The sequence below is a fragment of the Gymnoscopelus microlampas genome (genome assembly GCF_963454915.1).
Source record: "Gymnoscopelus microlampas genome assembly, chromosome: 15".
Lineage (NCBI taxonomy): Eukaryota > Metazoa > Chordata > Actinopteri > Myctophiformes > Myctophidae > Gymnoscopelus > Gymnoscopelus microlampas.
Window position 1 is genome coordinate 42,163,652 of NC_139952.1, and position 17,427 is coordinate 42,181,078.

At 43.7% G+C, this 17,427-nt stretch overlaps 1 protein-coding gene across 1 annotated transcript in view; it reads left to right on the plus strand.

The window, feature by feature from the left end:
* The window catches only part of gabbr2 (gamma-aminobutyric acid (GABA) B receptor, 2), a gene marked incomplete at both ends in the record, with an annotated part of 378,941 nt that extends 361,865 nt beyond the window's left edge, over positions 1 to 17,076 (plus strand). The window contains 4 exons of the mRNA XM_084080499.1: positions 2,161 to 2,337; positions 5,904 to 6,033; positions 11,605 to 11,725; positions 16,911 to 17,076. Of these exons, the coding sequence (XP_083936625.1) occupies positions 2,161 to 2,337; positions 5,904 to 6,033; positions 11,605 to 11,725; positions 16,911 to 17,076 (594 nt within the window). The remainder of the gene's footprint in view (positions 1 to 2,160; positions 2,338 to 5,903; positions 6,034 to 11,604; positions 11,726 to 16,910) is intronic.
* Between the last annotated feature and the right edge of the window lie 351 nt (positions 17,077 to 17,427).

Here is a 17,427-nt window from a genome sequence, read left to right on the forward strand (position 1 = left end):
AAAATGTTCGCTTAAAAATATATATATTCAAAGATTTGCACACATTTTCACGAATTTTCAAAAATAGCAGATCTACAAGCTCGTAGCGCGGCACTCGGTGCCGCGCTATGAGCTTGTATATCTGCTATTTTTGAATAGCCCAAAGTGTAAAATAATGCTTTTTTAGCTCAAATCTAAAAATGACAAAGTTCCAGGTCTTAATGGGTTAAGTAAAAGTATCAACGCTGTAATAGAAATACATTAACATAATAGAAGTAAAGTAGCTGTAGTAGTAGCTAAAGTAGCTGAAAGCGCGTCGCGTTTCAAGCTTGGAGATCTGCAACTTTTGATGTGACGCTGTAGGTCGTTCATTTACGAAAGAAAATACACATAAAGTCAGAATATGGAGATAAGAGGTTTCTGCCCCGACAGCAACGATATGCAAAGTGTCCCCCCGCTCATAAAGCACTTTCTGTGGAGACGGCTCCTACATCTAAATCAAAGTAATTTTTTTATCTCTGTGCAGCCAGATCTGTCTGTGTGTGCGCCAGTTCTCATGCATCATCTCATTTGGCTGGGGACCCCCTTAAACTCCCCCCAGTCCACACTGAGAACTGGTGTATTTGAGTCTCCGTATAGCAGAGTGAGTCTCTGTAGGCGGCAGTGGCTCAGGAGGTAGAGCGGACGCCAGTTCGATCCCGGGCTCCCCTCCCCAGAGTTAGTGTCAAAATGTCCTTGAGCCAGACACTGAACCCCTAATTGCTCCCGATGCTTGCTTCATGCTGTCATTTTAGATTTCTTTGGCTATTCAAAAATAGCAGATATACAAGCTCATATCGCGGCACTCAGTGCCGCGCTATGAGCTTGTATATCTGCTATTTTTGAACAGTCATGAAAATGTGTGCAAATCTTTTAATGTATAGTTTTTTAAAGCGAACATTTGTAACTGTCAAATGTCACTACAAATGTCTTAATTTTTCTGAAAAACTATTGTTGCTATATCAGTGGTGCCCAAACTTTTTCTTGTCAAGGACCACCCAAAATTATATGTTTTTGGCTGCCGATCCCCATCAAAATATGTTGTTCTAGGGACCCCCCAGAAGCAAAGATTTGAGTTAAAAATGTTGTTTAAAAATATATATATGTATTCAACACACAATGTTCAAGATTTGTAAAAAAAAAATAGCAAATCTACAAGCTCGTTGCACGGCACTCGGTTGAGCAGATCTGCTATTTTTTTAACACATTGTGTGCCAAAAACGGTCCGGACCGTTTTTGAGAATCCATGCATCATGTGCCATAAACGGTCCGGACCGTTTTTGACCCTTTTTTTTATACGTGGGGCGCTCTAACGAAACTTTGGGATCATCCAAGGAGTGAGTCTCTGAGAAGGAGAGGCCGGATGTGGATCCATGTCAAAAATGCTTCCGGTCGTCCGCTCCAATGTTAACTTCTTGACTAAAAGCTTAATATCTCCATTTCTTTTTAACGTGGTGGAAGCCGTTTTCGATCGGCGATCACTCTGCAATGGATGGATCGTTAGAAATATTATTGTTCCAGGCATTAGTCGGGACCCTCCGCCGTCTCGCACGCACGCTTTGTTTACATGCACCTCCGCGTCGGGGCTTCTACAGCACGAAACGTATCAACGTAAGTGGATGGAAGGAATGCAGGCACTGAACGTATAATATTTTAATACATCTCTAGCACCCGATGTGCTAACAGCCAAAGTATGTAAAAAATCACACCCAGTGTGAAGTGGGCGGTGTGTGGTCATCACAACATGACTCACTTTAAAAAAAGGATAAATCCCTTTTTTTAAAGTCCATACTGCTATTCATAGGGCTGCACATGTGTCATGTGTTTCGCTAGCCAATCACAGTCCTGAATTTGCAAAGTCAGCCAATCACATTACAGTTAGTGGTGATGACACCAGCTGTAATGTGATTGGCTGATATGAAAAAAGTATCGATTTGCATTAACAATGGAAGGGTTAGGGGGTACACAAATTTTTTGGTCAGTGTCCAAAACTCACTTATAGGGGGCGGCTACACCGCCCCAAAAATAGTTAGTAGTATAGTTATAGCTAAAATCTAAAATGACGACAAAAGAAGCGTTCCCAGATTGAATGGGTTTAAAAAATCCCATTAACTCCCCCTCCCTCCTTTCCCTCCGCCATAGTTCATCACCATGAGGACCAATCCGGACGCGGCCACCCGCAGGCTGAACGTCACCAAGAACCCCAAGAAGGAGGACTCCAAGACCTCCACCTCCGTCACCAGCGTCAACCACGCCAACACCTCCCGTCTGGACGGCCTGCAGACCGACAACCACCGGCTGCGCATGAGGATAACCGAGGTCTGAGCAGTGTTGATTTTGACATGATCTGGTTTTAGTCTTTTGAATAAAATTCCATTTAGTTTTAGTCATATTTTTGTCATCTGAAATATTTTAGTTTTTGTCTAGTTTTAGTCGACTAAATATCATAAGATTTTAGTCGACTAAATCTACAGTTGATTTAGTCGACTAAAATGTGTTTTGGCGGTGCCTTGATGGCGTCGTAATGGCTGATTTTACACTTGGTTGCATGCTGAAAATGGCCGATCTACAAGCTCACAACACGTCGCGGCGCGACGCGCTGTGAGCTTGTAGATCGGCTTTTTTCAGTGCAACACCCGAGCTCAACCAAACATGAAATGACTTGTCTTTTAGTTCTACTGGATCTCTTCTCCACTCGTCCTTCACTAACATTTTAGGCTAGTTTTTATTTGTTGACAAAATTGTCAATATATTTAGTCATCATAAACTAGTTTTTATTGCGTTTTTATTTTGTTTTCGTCAGTGAAAAAAGGTAGTCGCCAAAAAAAAATTGTCACAGTTACAGAGAGTTGAGGTTCAATTTATGCTTTGAGGGACGAGTGTCTGTCGATCGACATCTGCAATTTTTGGGCTAATGTTACCCACAGAATATCCAGTATATGCTGGGGTTCAAGCGGTTATACGATTAGGACAAGAGTCAGGTCAGGGTCAGGGATAGTACTATTAGGCATTTAGAGGTTAGGTTTAGAAGTTACGAGCTAAGAGTTACGTCTGATTTATACGGTAGTCTCACGCATCTTTCTAACCAATCACAATACACAGCATCTTATGCAGCGTCTGCAACCGATAGTGTGCTCTGCGACACTTTTTTTAAGATCGTTTTGACATCACTTTTGTCGGTCAAGTCGGTCGCACTTTGTAGCATGAATTGGGCTTTAAAGTCCTATTTAGTTTTGCAAACACCTTCTCCAAAAGTGGCTGCGACAGTACAGTTTAGTCAATTCATTAACGTTCCTCTTTTTTTGCTTTTGCTTTGAGATCTCTTGTTGAACCTCTCATCTTCTAACGACTACTCATTTTTTCACGAGTGATCTCGGAGGAGGGCAAAACTAGTTAACGGCCCTCGTGTCTAAAACGTTTCTCAATTTCATTTCCTGAAGCTGCCACGTGCTACCATCGCACTGGCATTGAATGAAATGAGGGGAGAATTCAAAGGCAATTCCACAGGATTTCTCCCAGATCTCTGGTGGTGACGAGTTGCAACTCTCCTCCTTGCCTCTCTCACTTTGAACAGGAAATAAATGTCTTTGGGGCAGACACGAACACACATACTGTAGACATCAAAGGGGGCTCAAGCCCACTGCCCTTTTACCCGTCTGCAAAAAGTGCCCTCTCTCCGGACAGCATTTACTGTACTATGGTGAAAGAAATTCAAATGCCCCCTTTCCATGCCGTACCCGAAGGCAGCGTTCAAAAGAATTGCCTTTTCCAAACTCTCCTGATCTTGAATGCAGCATTTGATGTTGAAGGAATTGCCCTCTGTGTAGAAATCCATGCAAGTTGCATTTCTGACTTAACTGCATCTGCAAATTTCGCTTTGATAACTATTAATTTTACTGGATTGTATGTGGACAATGTTTTTTCTTCATGAAAACTACTGTAGCCTATACACCTATATATATATATAGTGTTCATTTAAAATGAGTTATTCCTCAAAATCTGGCTAGAAATGTCAAAAAATAATACTGCTACTTTTGATGCTTTTGTGTGGCGCTGTAGCGTGATCAAGTAGGGCGTTAATTTAACGGGATAGGAGGTTTCTGCCCTGACAGCAACGATATACACATTTTGAGAGATAGAGAGACTATAGAGGACCGTGAAATGTGCTTTAAATTAGGAGCGGCATAAGGATCCTTATGTAACCGGAGGCATTTGAATTATTGGCACCACACTGTAACCCCTAAAAAAAAACTCATTCTGAATCCTGCTGTGTTTGCCGTGTCAGCCGCGGTTACAGGAGCCAATCTCTTTCATTCATTCTTAGCCCATTCAATCCGGGGTTGCATCTCTGTCATTTTTAGATCTCCTTGGCTATTCGAAAATAGCAGATATACAAGCTCATAGGGCGGCACCGAGGGCCGTGCTATGAGCTTGTAGATCTTCCATTTTTGGAAAAATCCTGAAAATGTGTGCAAATCTTTGAATATATAGATATTTTTTAAAGCCAACATTTGTACCTCAAATCTTTGCTTCTGGGGGTCCCTAGAGCAACATATTTTACAAATGTTCGCTTTAAAAAATATATATTCAAAGATTTGCAAAGATTTGCAAAAAATAGCAGATATACAAGCTCATAGCGCGGCACTCTGTGCCGTGCTATGAGCTTGTATCTGCTATTTTCTAATAGCCAAATAAATCTAAAATGGCAGATGCGTTCCCGGATCGAATGGGTTAATTAAATTAATCCAATTGACGATTAATTTAGCATGAGTGCTAAATAAAAACGATGGGGATAAGATGTCCTTGTGACAGTTTTATCTACATTATTAATACCCCTGCAGTTGTGTTATTAATTTAATTGGGATAAAGGCGAGACCAATGAACTTGACAGCACATCAAACTCCGGATCAGAACATCGCCGTTTTCTTTGTGGAATACAAGAACGTTCGGTACAACAAGTATAGTCGGACCCGGTCAAATCCGGCGACCTCGGAACAGTCTTTTTGACATGCGTCATATTGACATGTTTCTTTGATTATTGACTGAATACTTGATTAGTCACAAAATGTAAAAAAGCACGGAGGTACAGGAAAACATCTACATTTGGATTTGCCTTGATGGCGTCGTAATTCCTGATTTTACACTTGGTTGCATGCTGATAATAGCCAATCTACAAGCTCACAACGCTTGTAGATCTGCTATTGTCAGAGCGCAACACCCAAGCATAAAACGACTCGTCTTTTAGTTCTACTGGATCTCTTCTCTTCCACTAGTGAGTCCCTCACTAACATTTTAGTCTCGTTTTTATTTGTTGACGAAATTGTCAATACATTCAGTCCCAGTTTTAGTCGTCATCAGGGACGTGCACAGATAGACTCTAGGTGGTGCTAGAGCACCTGCCCTTTGTCCTCTTGACCAGAAGTGCTTTTTCTTCAGTTTACAGCAGGGGTCTTCAACAGGGGGTCCGGGACCCCTAGGGGGTCCTCAGAGTTACTACAGGGGGTCAAATCTTTATGTGATATGATTTTTCTTTTTACCATAACCACTCGAAACCTAGCATCCCTTTTCTGAGGAGAACTTTAGCCAAAAATAGCCGATCTACAAGCCCACAACGCCTCGCACTGCGAGGCGTTGTGGGCTTGTAGATCGGCTATTTTTGGCAAAGAGGTATAGGTGTAGAGGGAAAAAAAGAGCAGACCAAGTAAACAAAAAAATTATAATTTACTTGAGCACCTGCCCCTCAAAATGTCTGTGCACGCCACTGGTCGTCATAGCTTAGCTTTTATTTCGTTTTCATCCGTGAAAAAATGTAGTTGACGAAAAAAATAATTGTCATCGTTTTAGTCGAGGAGGTTAACCCTGTTGTTGTTGTTGTTGATGTCCAGTTGGACAAGGAGCTGGAGGAGGTGACCATGCAGCTCCAGGACACCCCGGAGAAGACGCCCTACACCAAGCAGAACCACTACCCGGACGCCAACAACATCCTCAGCATACGCAACTTCACCGACGCCAAAGGTGAGTGGATATATTTGCCGCAGTACTTTTTTCGTCTTAAAGAGTTCTGTCCGCTGCAGACGGTCGGAAAGTATAGAAAAGTAATAAAGACACAAAACGCACCAAAAAAACACGATACGCCATACGCAATCTACCATACGCAACTTCACCCACGGAACAGGTTAGTGCAGTGGTTCTCAAACTTTTTCATGTCAAGGACACCCAAATTGACACTTATTAGCCCGCGGACCCCCATTTGAATAGATATGCCAGGGACCCCCATAAAAGAAGATTATTTTACGGCTCTAGCAGTGATTCTCAACCATTTTAATTTCAAGGACCCCCAGTTTGACATGCATTAGGCTACGGACCCCCATTTAATGGCATTTCTATCTCTGGGACCCCAATTCATATTGTAAAATCAATGTTAATCTAACTCTGAGAGTGTACAAATGGAACCAAATGGACCCGTTAGGGTCCATTTGGTTCCATTTGTACACTCTCAGAGTTACAGACTTTGGTTCCATTTGTACACTCTCAGAGTTACAGACCCATAAGGGTCCATTTGGTTCCTGTCCATCATTTAGCTGGGTACCCCCTGGAACCCCCTCAAGTACCCCTGGGGGTCCCCGGACCCCACTTTGAGAACCAACACGTTAGTGGATATCATCGTTGTCGGGCAGAAAAAACCTCTTATCTCTTTTTTCATTAAATTAACGCCCCTACTTGATAACAAAGCTTCACACAAAAGCATCAATGAAGCAGATCTACAAGCTCGAAACGCGGTGCGAAGCGACGCTTTTCGAGCTTGTAGATCTGCTACTTTTGCTGCTTTTGAATTTGAGCCCTGAAAAGTTACAGTTTTTTTACATTATGAGGTTTCCACCCGACAGAGACGATATATATTGCGCTGTACTTTTTCGTCTTAACGAGTTCTGTCTCTGCTGCACACGGTCGGGGAAAGTACAGGAAAGTAATACTAAGGCACAAACCATACACACACAAAAAAAACCAGCTACAGTACGCTCCTTATGCAAGTGGGGAATGAATTGAATTGTGTGTGAATTTTTCCCAGAAGTTTCTCATCAGTTAGAGACGATGGTTTGCGCCGCAGTGTGTGCTGACAACCGTTAACTGAATTTCCCTACACTCTCCTTCACCTTTTCTATGCTCACACGCATACACGCACACACAGGAACAGAAATGTCCATGAAGCATAGATACCGTATGGAAAAACACTCAAACTGCAAGTGTATCATAGAGGTAATGTTAATGATAGGGCTCCCCCCCCCCCCTCTCCCCCTTGTACGGCGATATAGACATGGGAATGTAAGATGACATGTCCCATCGTGTGCTTCCTACGGCAGCGCTGGCTGTCACAGCCGTTCAGACTCCATGGTTCTGCAGGGAAGAAAAGACAACGCGAGCATAGAGAGAGAGAGAGAACACATGCAGTGCCAAGCTTTTCTTATTGGCAAATTATCTACTAGAATGATACCCCCATTACCCCCCCCTGCATGCTCTCTCCCCTCCCAGCCAGGTCGGGCCTTGTAAAAGGTTAGCCCTCTCGTTTGTTATCCCGACCGCAAGCCAAATACTACGCTGGCCCCCCGGCACCCGTTTCCCGATTATTATTTTTTACAAGCGATATAAAAGACAAGAAAAAAAATAAATTTGGAACGATAATTTGATTTATGAGCGGTACAACTGCTGCTGTAGCCCTGGCCTGAACCGTGGTTTATATCTGCTCGCCAAGCTTCCTCTGAGAGAGAGAGAGAGAGAGAGAGAGAGAGAGAGAGAGAGATCAGGCCATCACCTGATCCGCCGCAGCAAAGACAGAAATAGGATCACGATCACGTAACCTCAATCCAACCGACCGTGTAAAGATATAATCATTATGTCATTATTAAATGGGTCTATCTGTGAGGGTGATGGCGGCAGGCCGTGGCCTATATGTCCCATGCAGGCCTCTGCTCCTCCTCGCTTCTGCTCGCCATCATCATCATCATCATCATCATCATCATCATCATCAGTAACGAAGTTCATAAACCCATTCAATCCGGGAACGCATCTGTGTCATTTTAGATTTCTTTGGTTATTCAAAAATAGCAGATATACAAGCTCATAGAGTGCTGCGCTATGAGCTTGTAGATCTGCTTTTTTTTGTTTTAATCGTGCAAAATATTGTGCAATTCTTTGAATATACATATATGTTTTTTAAAGCGAACATTTGTAACTCAAATCTTTGCTTCTAGACGGGTCCCTGGAACAAAACATTTTGAGATGGGGGGGGGGGGGGGGTCCGAGGCCTACATAACATCTCAATCCTAACAGTATGTTTCTATATCAGTGGTGCTCCAACTTTTTCACGTCAAGGACCCCCAAAATTATATGTATTTGGCCGCGGACCCCCATCTCAAAATATTTTGTTCCAGGGACCCCCAGGAGCAAAGATTGGAGTTAAAAATATTTTCTTTATAAATATATATATATATATTCAAATATTTTCACAATTTAAAAGAAATAGTCAAAGACATCTTAAAATGACACAGATGCGTTCCCGGTCTTAGTAGATGAACCACTTCTCAGTTGTGTCTTTAGAAATCTGTAACAAGAGACACAATATTTGGTACAAGAATGGCAGTGGAAGACAGAGGCAAGATATTTCTCTGTGAACGTTTGGACATGTTATGCTTGGTTTCACACGGGATTCATGCCCCGGAAATAGCCGATCGTCAAGCTCACAACGTGTCACACCGTGCGACGCGTTTTGTTCTTGTAGATCGGGGGATATGTGATGCGTTGTGAGCTTGCAGATGGGCTATTTCCAGCGCGTTACACCCACACACAATAGAGCATAAATGAAACATTGGCCTGGCGTGCCAGAGGGAGGGAGGCTAACCAGAATGTAGGCCTCGACCCGCACAGGTTGGCTTCCGGTCCCAGTTGTTCTTTGCACGGGAACGCATCCGTGTCATTTTAAGATTTATTTGGCTATTCAAAAATAGCAGATCTAAAAGCTCTCGTAGACCTGCTATTTTTGAAAAATCTTGGACAATTTGTGCAAATCTTTGAATGTATACATATATTTTAAAGCGAACATTTTAACTCCATTTTTTGCTTCTGGGGGTCCCTGGAACAAAAACAAATTGTAATGGGGGTCCACGGCTAAATAGGCTACATATAATTTTGGGGGTCCTTGACATGGAAAAAGTCAGAGCACCACTGGTATAGCAGCATACTGTTAGGATTTAGAAGACATTTGTAGATATGTATTTGGCCACGGACCCCCATCTCAAAATGCTTTGTCCCTGGGACCCCCAGAGGCAAAGATTTAAGTTAAAAATGTTTTCCTTAAAAAATATATATATATTCAAAGATTTGCACACATTTTCACGATTTTAAGAAAATAGCCAAAGTATAAAATAATGGTTTAAGTGGTTACACGGATGCGTTCCCGGTTTTTAATGGGTTACCTCTGGTCTCTCCTTTGTAAGTCACGCTGGATAAGAGTGTCTGCTAAATGCCTCGTTGTACACGCCGTGTTACTGATTAGCAGAGCTCTGTCAGCATTTTGTGATCACGTTTACACATAATTGTCAGTGTCGTGCTAATCTCTCAAGACAAATTCTGCTAACAGCAGAATCTGTCAGCACCACTGCCCTAAACATGTAGTGTTGTTGTTAGTAGGAATAAACACTGAAGCACCCAGGAGGAAGTGCACTAAGAAAAAACGAGTTCCTGTTTTTTTTTACATATAAAAGGAGGTGGTGCCCCCCGAGGCAAAAAGAAAGGAAAAATGTTGTCCTCTCTAAAGCAGTTTCTTGCAGAAGCAGACCAATGAGGGCACAGGATACATGAAGAAGTGGACCAATGAGGACACAGAATAGGTTGGGGGGAGGGGCTCTCCAGGTGCCATTTTGGAAAGAAAATGATGAGGATGTTTACTGTGATTCTGAACGCATGTGATGCCCACTGTCTGCCTGCCTCTGCGATGTCAGGGCAACACACACACACACACACACACACACACACACACACACACACACACACACACACACACACACACACACACACACACACACACACACACACACACACACACACACACACACACACACACACACACACACACACACACACACACACACACACACACACACACACACACACACACACACACACACACACACACACACACACACGTGTGTGTGTGTGTGTGTGTGTGTGTGCGCGCGCGCACACAGGTGCAGTCTGTCTATCAGTGTTCTTTAAATATCTCATGGTGTCAGCAGAGGTGAGAGCTGTGCTGTGCTGTCTGTCACTTGACTGACAGTCATGTTTCACACTCTGTCCCCTGCTGGCGGTTCACGGCAGGGGCCGGGGGGGGGGGCACAGCTCCGCCCCCGTATAGCGGCTCGTATCGGAGGCTCAGTAGGTGCCATGCAGTGGTGGGAAGTACATTGTACTTAATACAATGTTTTAACCACTTAATATGGTTGACTTTTTGTCTCCGCCAGAGGTGGAGAGTATGTTTTCGTCTCCGTCCTTCCGTGTGTCCGCCAAGCTAACATTGGTCAAGCTTCACGTGACACGTGACAATATGTTGAAAGGGTGTGCTTTGATTGGCTAGCGAGACGCATGACGAAATAGAAACCTATAAATAGGTGTGTCACTTCAAAAAAAATATTTATATTTTTTTAAGTGAACTTCGATCAGCCAAGCTAACATTGGTCAAGTGACACGTGACAATATGTAATATAAATAGGTAAGACAGGATTAATCAGGAACAGTACTGGCGGAGACCTGTGATCCGAGGAGCACATTTTCTAGTTTTTCCTGTTATTGTGGAGAAAGCTTTTGCTGATAATTTGTTGTGAGCTTGTCGATCTTCTATTTTCTGCCAGAAAGCTTTCCCCACTATATGGATGCTGGGGTTTAAGCATAGAGTTATAATATAACTGGTCTAGCACATTTAAAGACAACAGCCGATGACCAAAAGTGCTGCACAGAAAGAACAAAACAGAACAAAAGCAAGTGCACACTCGCATAACGCACTTGACATGCACATCGATGACGTGCACTCATTTAAGTACAGAAGAGGCCACTCAGATTTGATTAAAAGCAAAGGAAAAATAAATAAGTCTTGAGTAGGGATTTGAATGGCCTCAATGGACTGATGGGGCCGATCTAATAGTAAGGGCGGGGGGGCAGGCTGTTCCAGAGCCTTGGGGCAGCGGCAGCGGCAAGGGCGCGGTCACCCCGAGGATTTTCATTCTCCTATTTGGGATCTCCAGCAGTGAGCTTGTCAGCGAACTGGCACTATGAGCTTGTAGATCTGCTATTTTTGAATAGCCAAAGAAATCTTAAAACGACAGAGATGGGTTTCCCCGGATTGAATTGGGTTATAATGTATCCTAAAATTTGATAGGAACCCAATGAGGCGCAGCTAAAATTACGTTCCTCATAGTGTGTGTGTGTGTGTGTGTGTGTGTGTGTGTGTGTGTGTGTGTGTGTGTGTGTGTGTGTGTGTGTGTGTGTGTGTGTGTGTGTGTGTGTGTGTGTGTGTGTGTGTCCTACAATGTGTTGCAGACGGGGAGAAGTCGGTGCTGAAGAACCACCTGGACCAGAAGCCCCAGGCCCAGTGGGGCTCCATGGACCCGTCCCGAATAAACAGGGGGGGTCCCCTGGAGGACATCAACTCCCCCGAACAGTATGAATATTTACAAATATTTGAGAACTTTAGTCACTGGTTACTTTGCAGATATAAATTATTATATTATAAAACATGCATTAACCACTTCAGCCCTATTTTCTATTTGAAGTGTATTTAATTTAATGTATTTTCAAACATTTTAGTACCTTTACTTTTGGTACTTTAAGTACATTTTGATCCAATACCTTTGTACTTTTACTCAAGTAAACTTTTAATTCGGGACTTTTACTTGTAACAGAGTACTTCTACATTGCATTATTTATTATTTTACTTAAGTAAAACATTTGAGTACTTCTTCCACCACTGCCGTTTAGTCTACTACAGTACATCTCTACTCCCTTTGGGTTCTCAAACGGGGTCTGGAACCTCGTATTAGAACCTATTCGTTGCTGTCGGGCAAAAACCTCCTATCTCCATATTTTAACTTTGTGTGTTTTTTCGTAAATCAACGTCCTACTTGATCATACTACAGCGTCGGACAAAAGCATCAAAAGTAGCAGATCTACAAGCTCGAAACGCGGCGCGAAGCGACGCGTTTCGAGCTTGTAGATCTGCTACTTTTGATGCTTTTGAAATTGAATCCTGAAAAGTAACGATTTTGGACATTATGAGGTTTCCACTCGACAGAGACAAATTCAAGGACCCCTGGGTGTGTCCCCAGGGGTCCCCCACAGCTCTATAACCCCACCACACACACACACACACACACACACGCACAGACACGCACAGACATACACACACACACACGCACAGACACACACACACACACACACACACACACACACACACACACACACCAGTGTCTAGACCGCATGTATATCTCAACTGCCAAACGGTTGCTCCGCTAGTTGCCTTGGTAACCAAGTCTTTGCGAAGAACAGCTTTTTTTGGGGAGGGGGTTTAAATCCCACACACACACACACACGCACACATGCACACACAAACAAACAAACATACTGTACATGCGCACAAGTTAACATGCACACACACGTGTGTACACTAAGACACATGCACACAAACCCTACATGCACATCTCTGCGCTCACACTCGCACACGCACACACACACACACACGCACACGCGCACGCACACGCGCGCACACACACACACACACACACACACACACACACACACACACACACACACACACACACACACACACACACACACACACACACACACACACACACACACACACACACACACACACACACACACACAAGCGCACAACCTAACGCATGAATGCACATAACCCTAGAGATTGTCTCTCTCGCGCACGCGCGCACACACACACACACACACACACACACACACACACACACACACACACACACACACACACACACACACACACACACAGTATTGTATTACTACACTTTTCAAAATTTCAGGACAGCATTGATTTCGCTGAAAATACCGAAATAAACGTTTCTCTAGTGAAGACCAGGAAAAGTGTCCTCAAATTCTACTATGCTTGTGGGGTCCTCACAGGTATAGTAACACTAGCGTGTGCGCGCACACACACACACACACACACACACACACACACACACACACACACACACACACACACACACACACACACACACAGAGTATTGTATTACTACACTTTTCAAAATTTCAGGACAGCATTGATTTCGCTGAAAATACCGAAATAAACGTTTCTCTAGTGAAGACCAGGAAAAGTGTCCTCAAATTCTACTATGCTTGTGGGGTCCTCACAGGTATAGTAACACTAGCGTGTGCGCGCACACACACACACACACACACACACACACACACACACACACACACACACACACACACGCATGCGCACCCAGAACAGTGCATGTTGTCCCAACACGACGGTGGACACTCACAACACTCCAGCGTCGTGCGACCAGCCCCGCCTCCACCTCATTATTTATTCATGAGGCAAGGGGCGCGGCTGAGGGAAGCCTGGCTCATTAGAGTGCGAGGGGGGTGTGCGGGGGCGCAGTGGTAAAAGGACTCTCTTTACTTAAGTAAAAGTATCAATACCACAATGTAGAATTACTCTGTTACAAATAAAAAGGCCTGTATTCAAATTGTATTTCATTTGACTTGAGTAAAAACACAAGTATAACATATATTTACAGTATAAGTATACTTAGATTTATTTTCAAAAGAAGGTGTCCAGCGTTTTCAGAAATAGTAGAATGGCTATTTTGGATCGGAAAACGACGCCTACAAGCTAACAGCGCGTTGCCAGGTGACGCGTTGTCAGCTCGTAGATCGTCTATTTTATGTATGTAGGGCTTGAGGGCATGAAGGAGGGAGGAAGACAGAAGACACTCGCTGCAAAAGGGGGGACACAAACGAGTACGGAGAGACGATGGAGAGAAGGAGGGGAGGAGGGGAGAAGACAAGAGAGAGAGCGAGGAGGCCGCGAGCGCCGGTGGCTTGAGAGAGACGGGAACGAGGGAGGGAGAGAGAGAGAGGATCTCAGGGAGGCTTACCAAGGTTGCCATGTCCGCTTATCATAAGCGACTTTGGGCTTGTTTTTGTAGTCGTTTGTAAATAGTTTGGGCTTGTTTCTAAAGTGTAGTTGCTTAATTGGGCTTGTTTCCTAATGTTGTTTAAACCAACGGTTCTCAAACATTTTCATGTCAAGGACCCCGAAATGTATATGTATTTGTCGGCGGACCCCCCCCCCCACCCCCCCCCCCCCCCCCAAATTGAAAACATTTTGTGCCAAATCTGCCCGTATAAAATTTGTGTTGTTAAAATGGTGTTATTTAAAATGTTTCACTTATTTCCTCAAGATTTTTTGCAGATCTACAAGCTCACAGTAGATCGACTATTTTCAAATAGACTATTTTCAAATATTTTCAAATGTGCCCGGCGTTTGGACTTTGGGACGGGGAGCTGCTCACGCACTCTGGCATGGAGGAGCCTCCGGGGTTGAAGTGAATGAATTGACGGACCCCGCAGCATGGGCTCAAAGAGTTTCAACACTTTTTAATCCCCTGTCCGAGTGGATCAGATTTGGATTTGTGGGTGTTAAAGAGGTTATTTCACCATTAACTCATTCACTGCCAGGAATTAATTAATTAATCCATCTACCAGAGATTTTACTGTAAAAATCATGGAATATTCTTTGTGTATATATATATATATATATATATATATATATATATATATATATATATATATATATATATATATATATATATATATATATATATATATATATATATATATATATAATAGTGTATATATATATATATATATATATATATATATATATATATATATATATATATATATATATATATATATATATATATATATATATATATATACAGTATATAGGTTCAAAGTCCTCCTGTGGCCTAGTCGCTTATTTTGGTCTTGTTTTCATAGACCTGGTTACTTATTTCTCTTGCTAAATCTGGCAACACTGCTTGAGAGACGGGAGGGGGGAGAGAGAGAGAGAGAGTCTCTGGGAGGCTTTACGTAACCAGTGATTTACAGCAGCTCTGAAAATAGACAGGGAGGAGAACAGAACAGAAGTAAAGGAACACTCGCAGCTATTCCCTCATGATGCCGCATGAATGTTTGATCACATCGAGGGAAGAGAGATGAAGAGGCAGAGGGAGAGAGAGAGAGAGAGAGAGGTGGGACAGACGGTCGGATGTGGTGGTAAAAAAAAAGGGAGACGTTTGAGATACTGAAGCGATATAGAAAAGCAAAATGCGTCAGAGAGGAGAAAAGGGAGAAACAAAAATTTGCCTGGCCCGATATAAATTATTTTTGAATTGCGTTAGCATACGTATGTCCAAAAAATATTATTATCACGTCCCGTAACTGGATACCGAGGTTCCTCTGCTATGTCACCCTGCCTTCCGATTGCTTAATCACTTAAAACCACCCCATTCGGATGCTATTGATGCATTGAATAGGACATTATCACGTTTTCAGACCATTGAATGGGCAAAGTAGGCGACCTACCCGAAATTTATCAAACCATTCATTGGGTGTCAGGACATACTGACCTACCAACGGAGATGACTTAAAAAGTTAAGTTTCAGTTTTTCAATGGTCTGATAAAACGTGATAACGTCCCATTCAATGCATTGATAGCATTCGAAGCCGGTGCTTAAACCTCAGCATCCGTATCGCGGGGAAGGCTTTTGAATAGCAAAAATAGCAATTCAGTCTGGATTCCAGGCTAGGTTTCCGGGGTCCCGTTCCCCAAATAGTCTTGTTGACATCATGACCATGCAAAACCTTTGTCCTCGGCGTTGACATTTTGTGTACTGTAGTTTTTTTGTGTAACAGAGTAGTTTGATATTATGGTTTTACTATTTTTACTTAAGTAAAAAAAATACATACTTCTTCCACCACTCAGGACCAGTGATATTTCCAAGTTCACCCCCTGTGAACAGAGTTCTTAAAGGCCTCTATCGCTGGAATGAACAATCATTTACATAACTGGCATTTTGGTTATGTAATTGACTTGCACATGGCTGCTGATAGCTAGTGGTGAGGTGCAGCGCAAAAAGCATGAAATGTTATTTCTCTTCTTTTTTTGTCAGAAGATCCCTGTGGCCTGGTGGCTGCTGGGATTGGATGGGGGGAGGTGGGGGGAGCGGAAGGGGGGGGGGGGGGGGGGGGGAGCTGCCTGCCTGGGAGTTAGTGATAGTGAGTAAGGGGCCATGTCGACAGAGAGTGCCTTTTGAGCTGGCAGCGGCCTGTCTACCATGCATTTGTATGGTGAAGTCGCGCTGGTGAGCTCCTCTTCCCAGCGCACGAGAATCGCACCATCCCCATGGCCGGCGTTTTAATTTTATAGGGTGCAGTGACCCGGGCGCTTCAAGCTCGAAACTTGTGCAGGAGCACTGCTCTTTTTTTTAATCCACCTGGCCATATCTGACGATCCGACTGAATCGTTAGCGCAACCATGGGAAGCCCTTGTTTACTGTTGTTTCAGCTAAGCTACTTGTGCTAATAGATTAGATGACAGGACGTTTGAGCAGTGAGCACCATAATGGTTGATACAGTAGGTTGGAAAAGTGCCGGCATCAAAAATACAATGTTAATAATATATTTTTGTGAAAAGAAATGACAAATACGCAATATCCGAGCATCCTCCTGACTGGTCTGTCTGTCTGTCTGTCTGTCTGTCTGTCTCTCTCCCTCTCTCTCTCTCTGCCTTGCAGCATACAGCGTCGGCTTTCCTTGCAGCTTCCCATCCTGCACCACGCCTACCTGCCCTCCATAGGAGGGGTGGATGCCAGCTGCACCAGCCCCACCGACAGCCCCGGCTCCAGCCCGCGGCACAGACACATGCCCCCGTCCTACCGGGTGATGGTCTCCGGCCTGTGATCTTCATTCAACATCCCCCTCCCCCAACCCCCCAAACCCCATACCCACCAACCCCAAACCCCCTCTCCGCCCAACCGCCCCACCTGGCACTTTGCAGAGGAGACGACGACATCCGTTGGTTCTTTCTTTTTTGTTGTTTGTTTTTTTTCTACTACGACAAACAGACTGATGTCATCAGCGTAGAGGAGAATTTTTTGTCTCTCAGAAACCAAGAGGATGGGGGAGGAGAGGGGAGGGGTGGGGGCGATGGGGGGACACGGGTCACTTTTCATACCTCGACCCCCACCCACCTACCCTTTGAAGACCTTGATGCCCTTTGTTCGGGGAGGGGGCGGGAGGAAAGAGGATGGG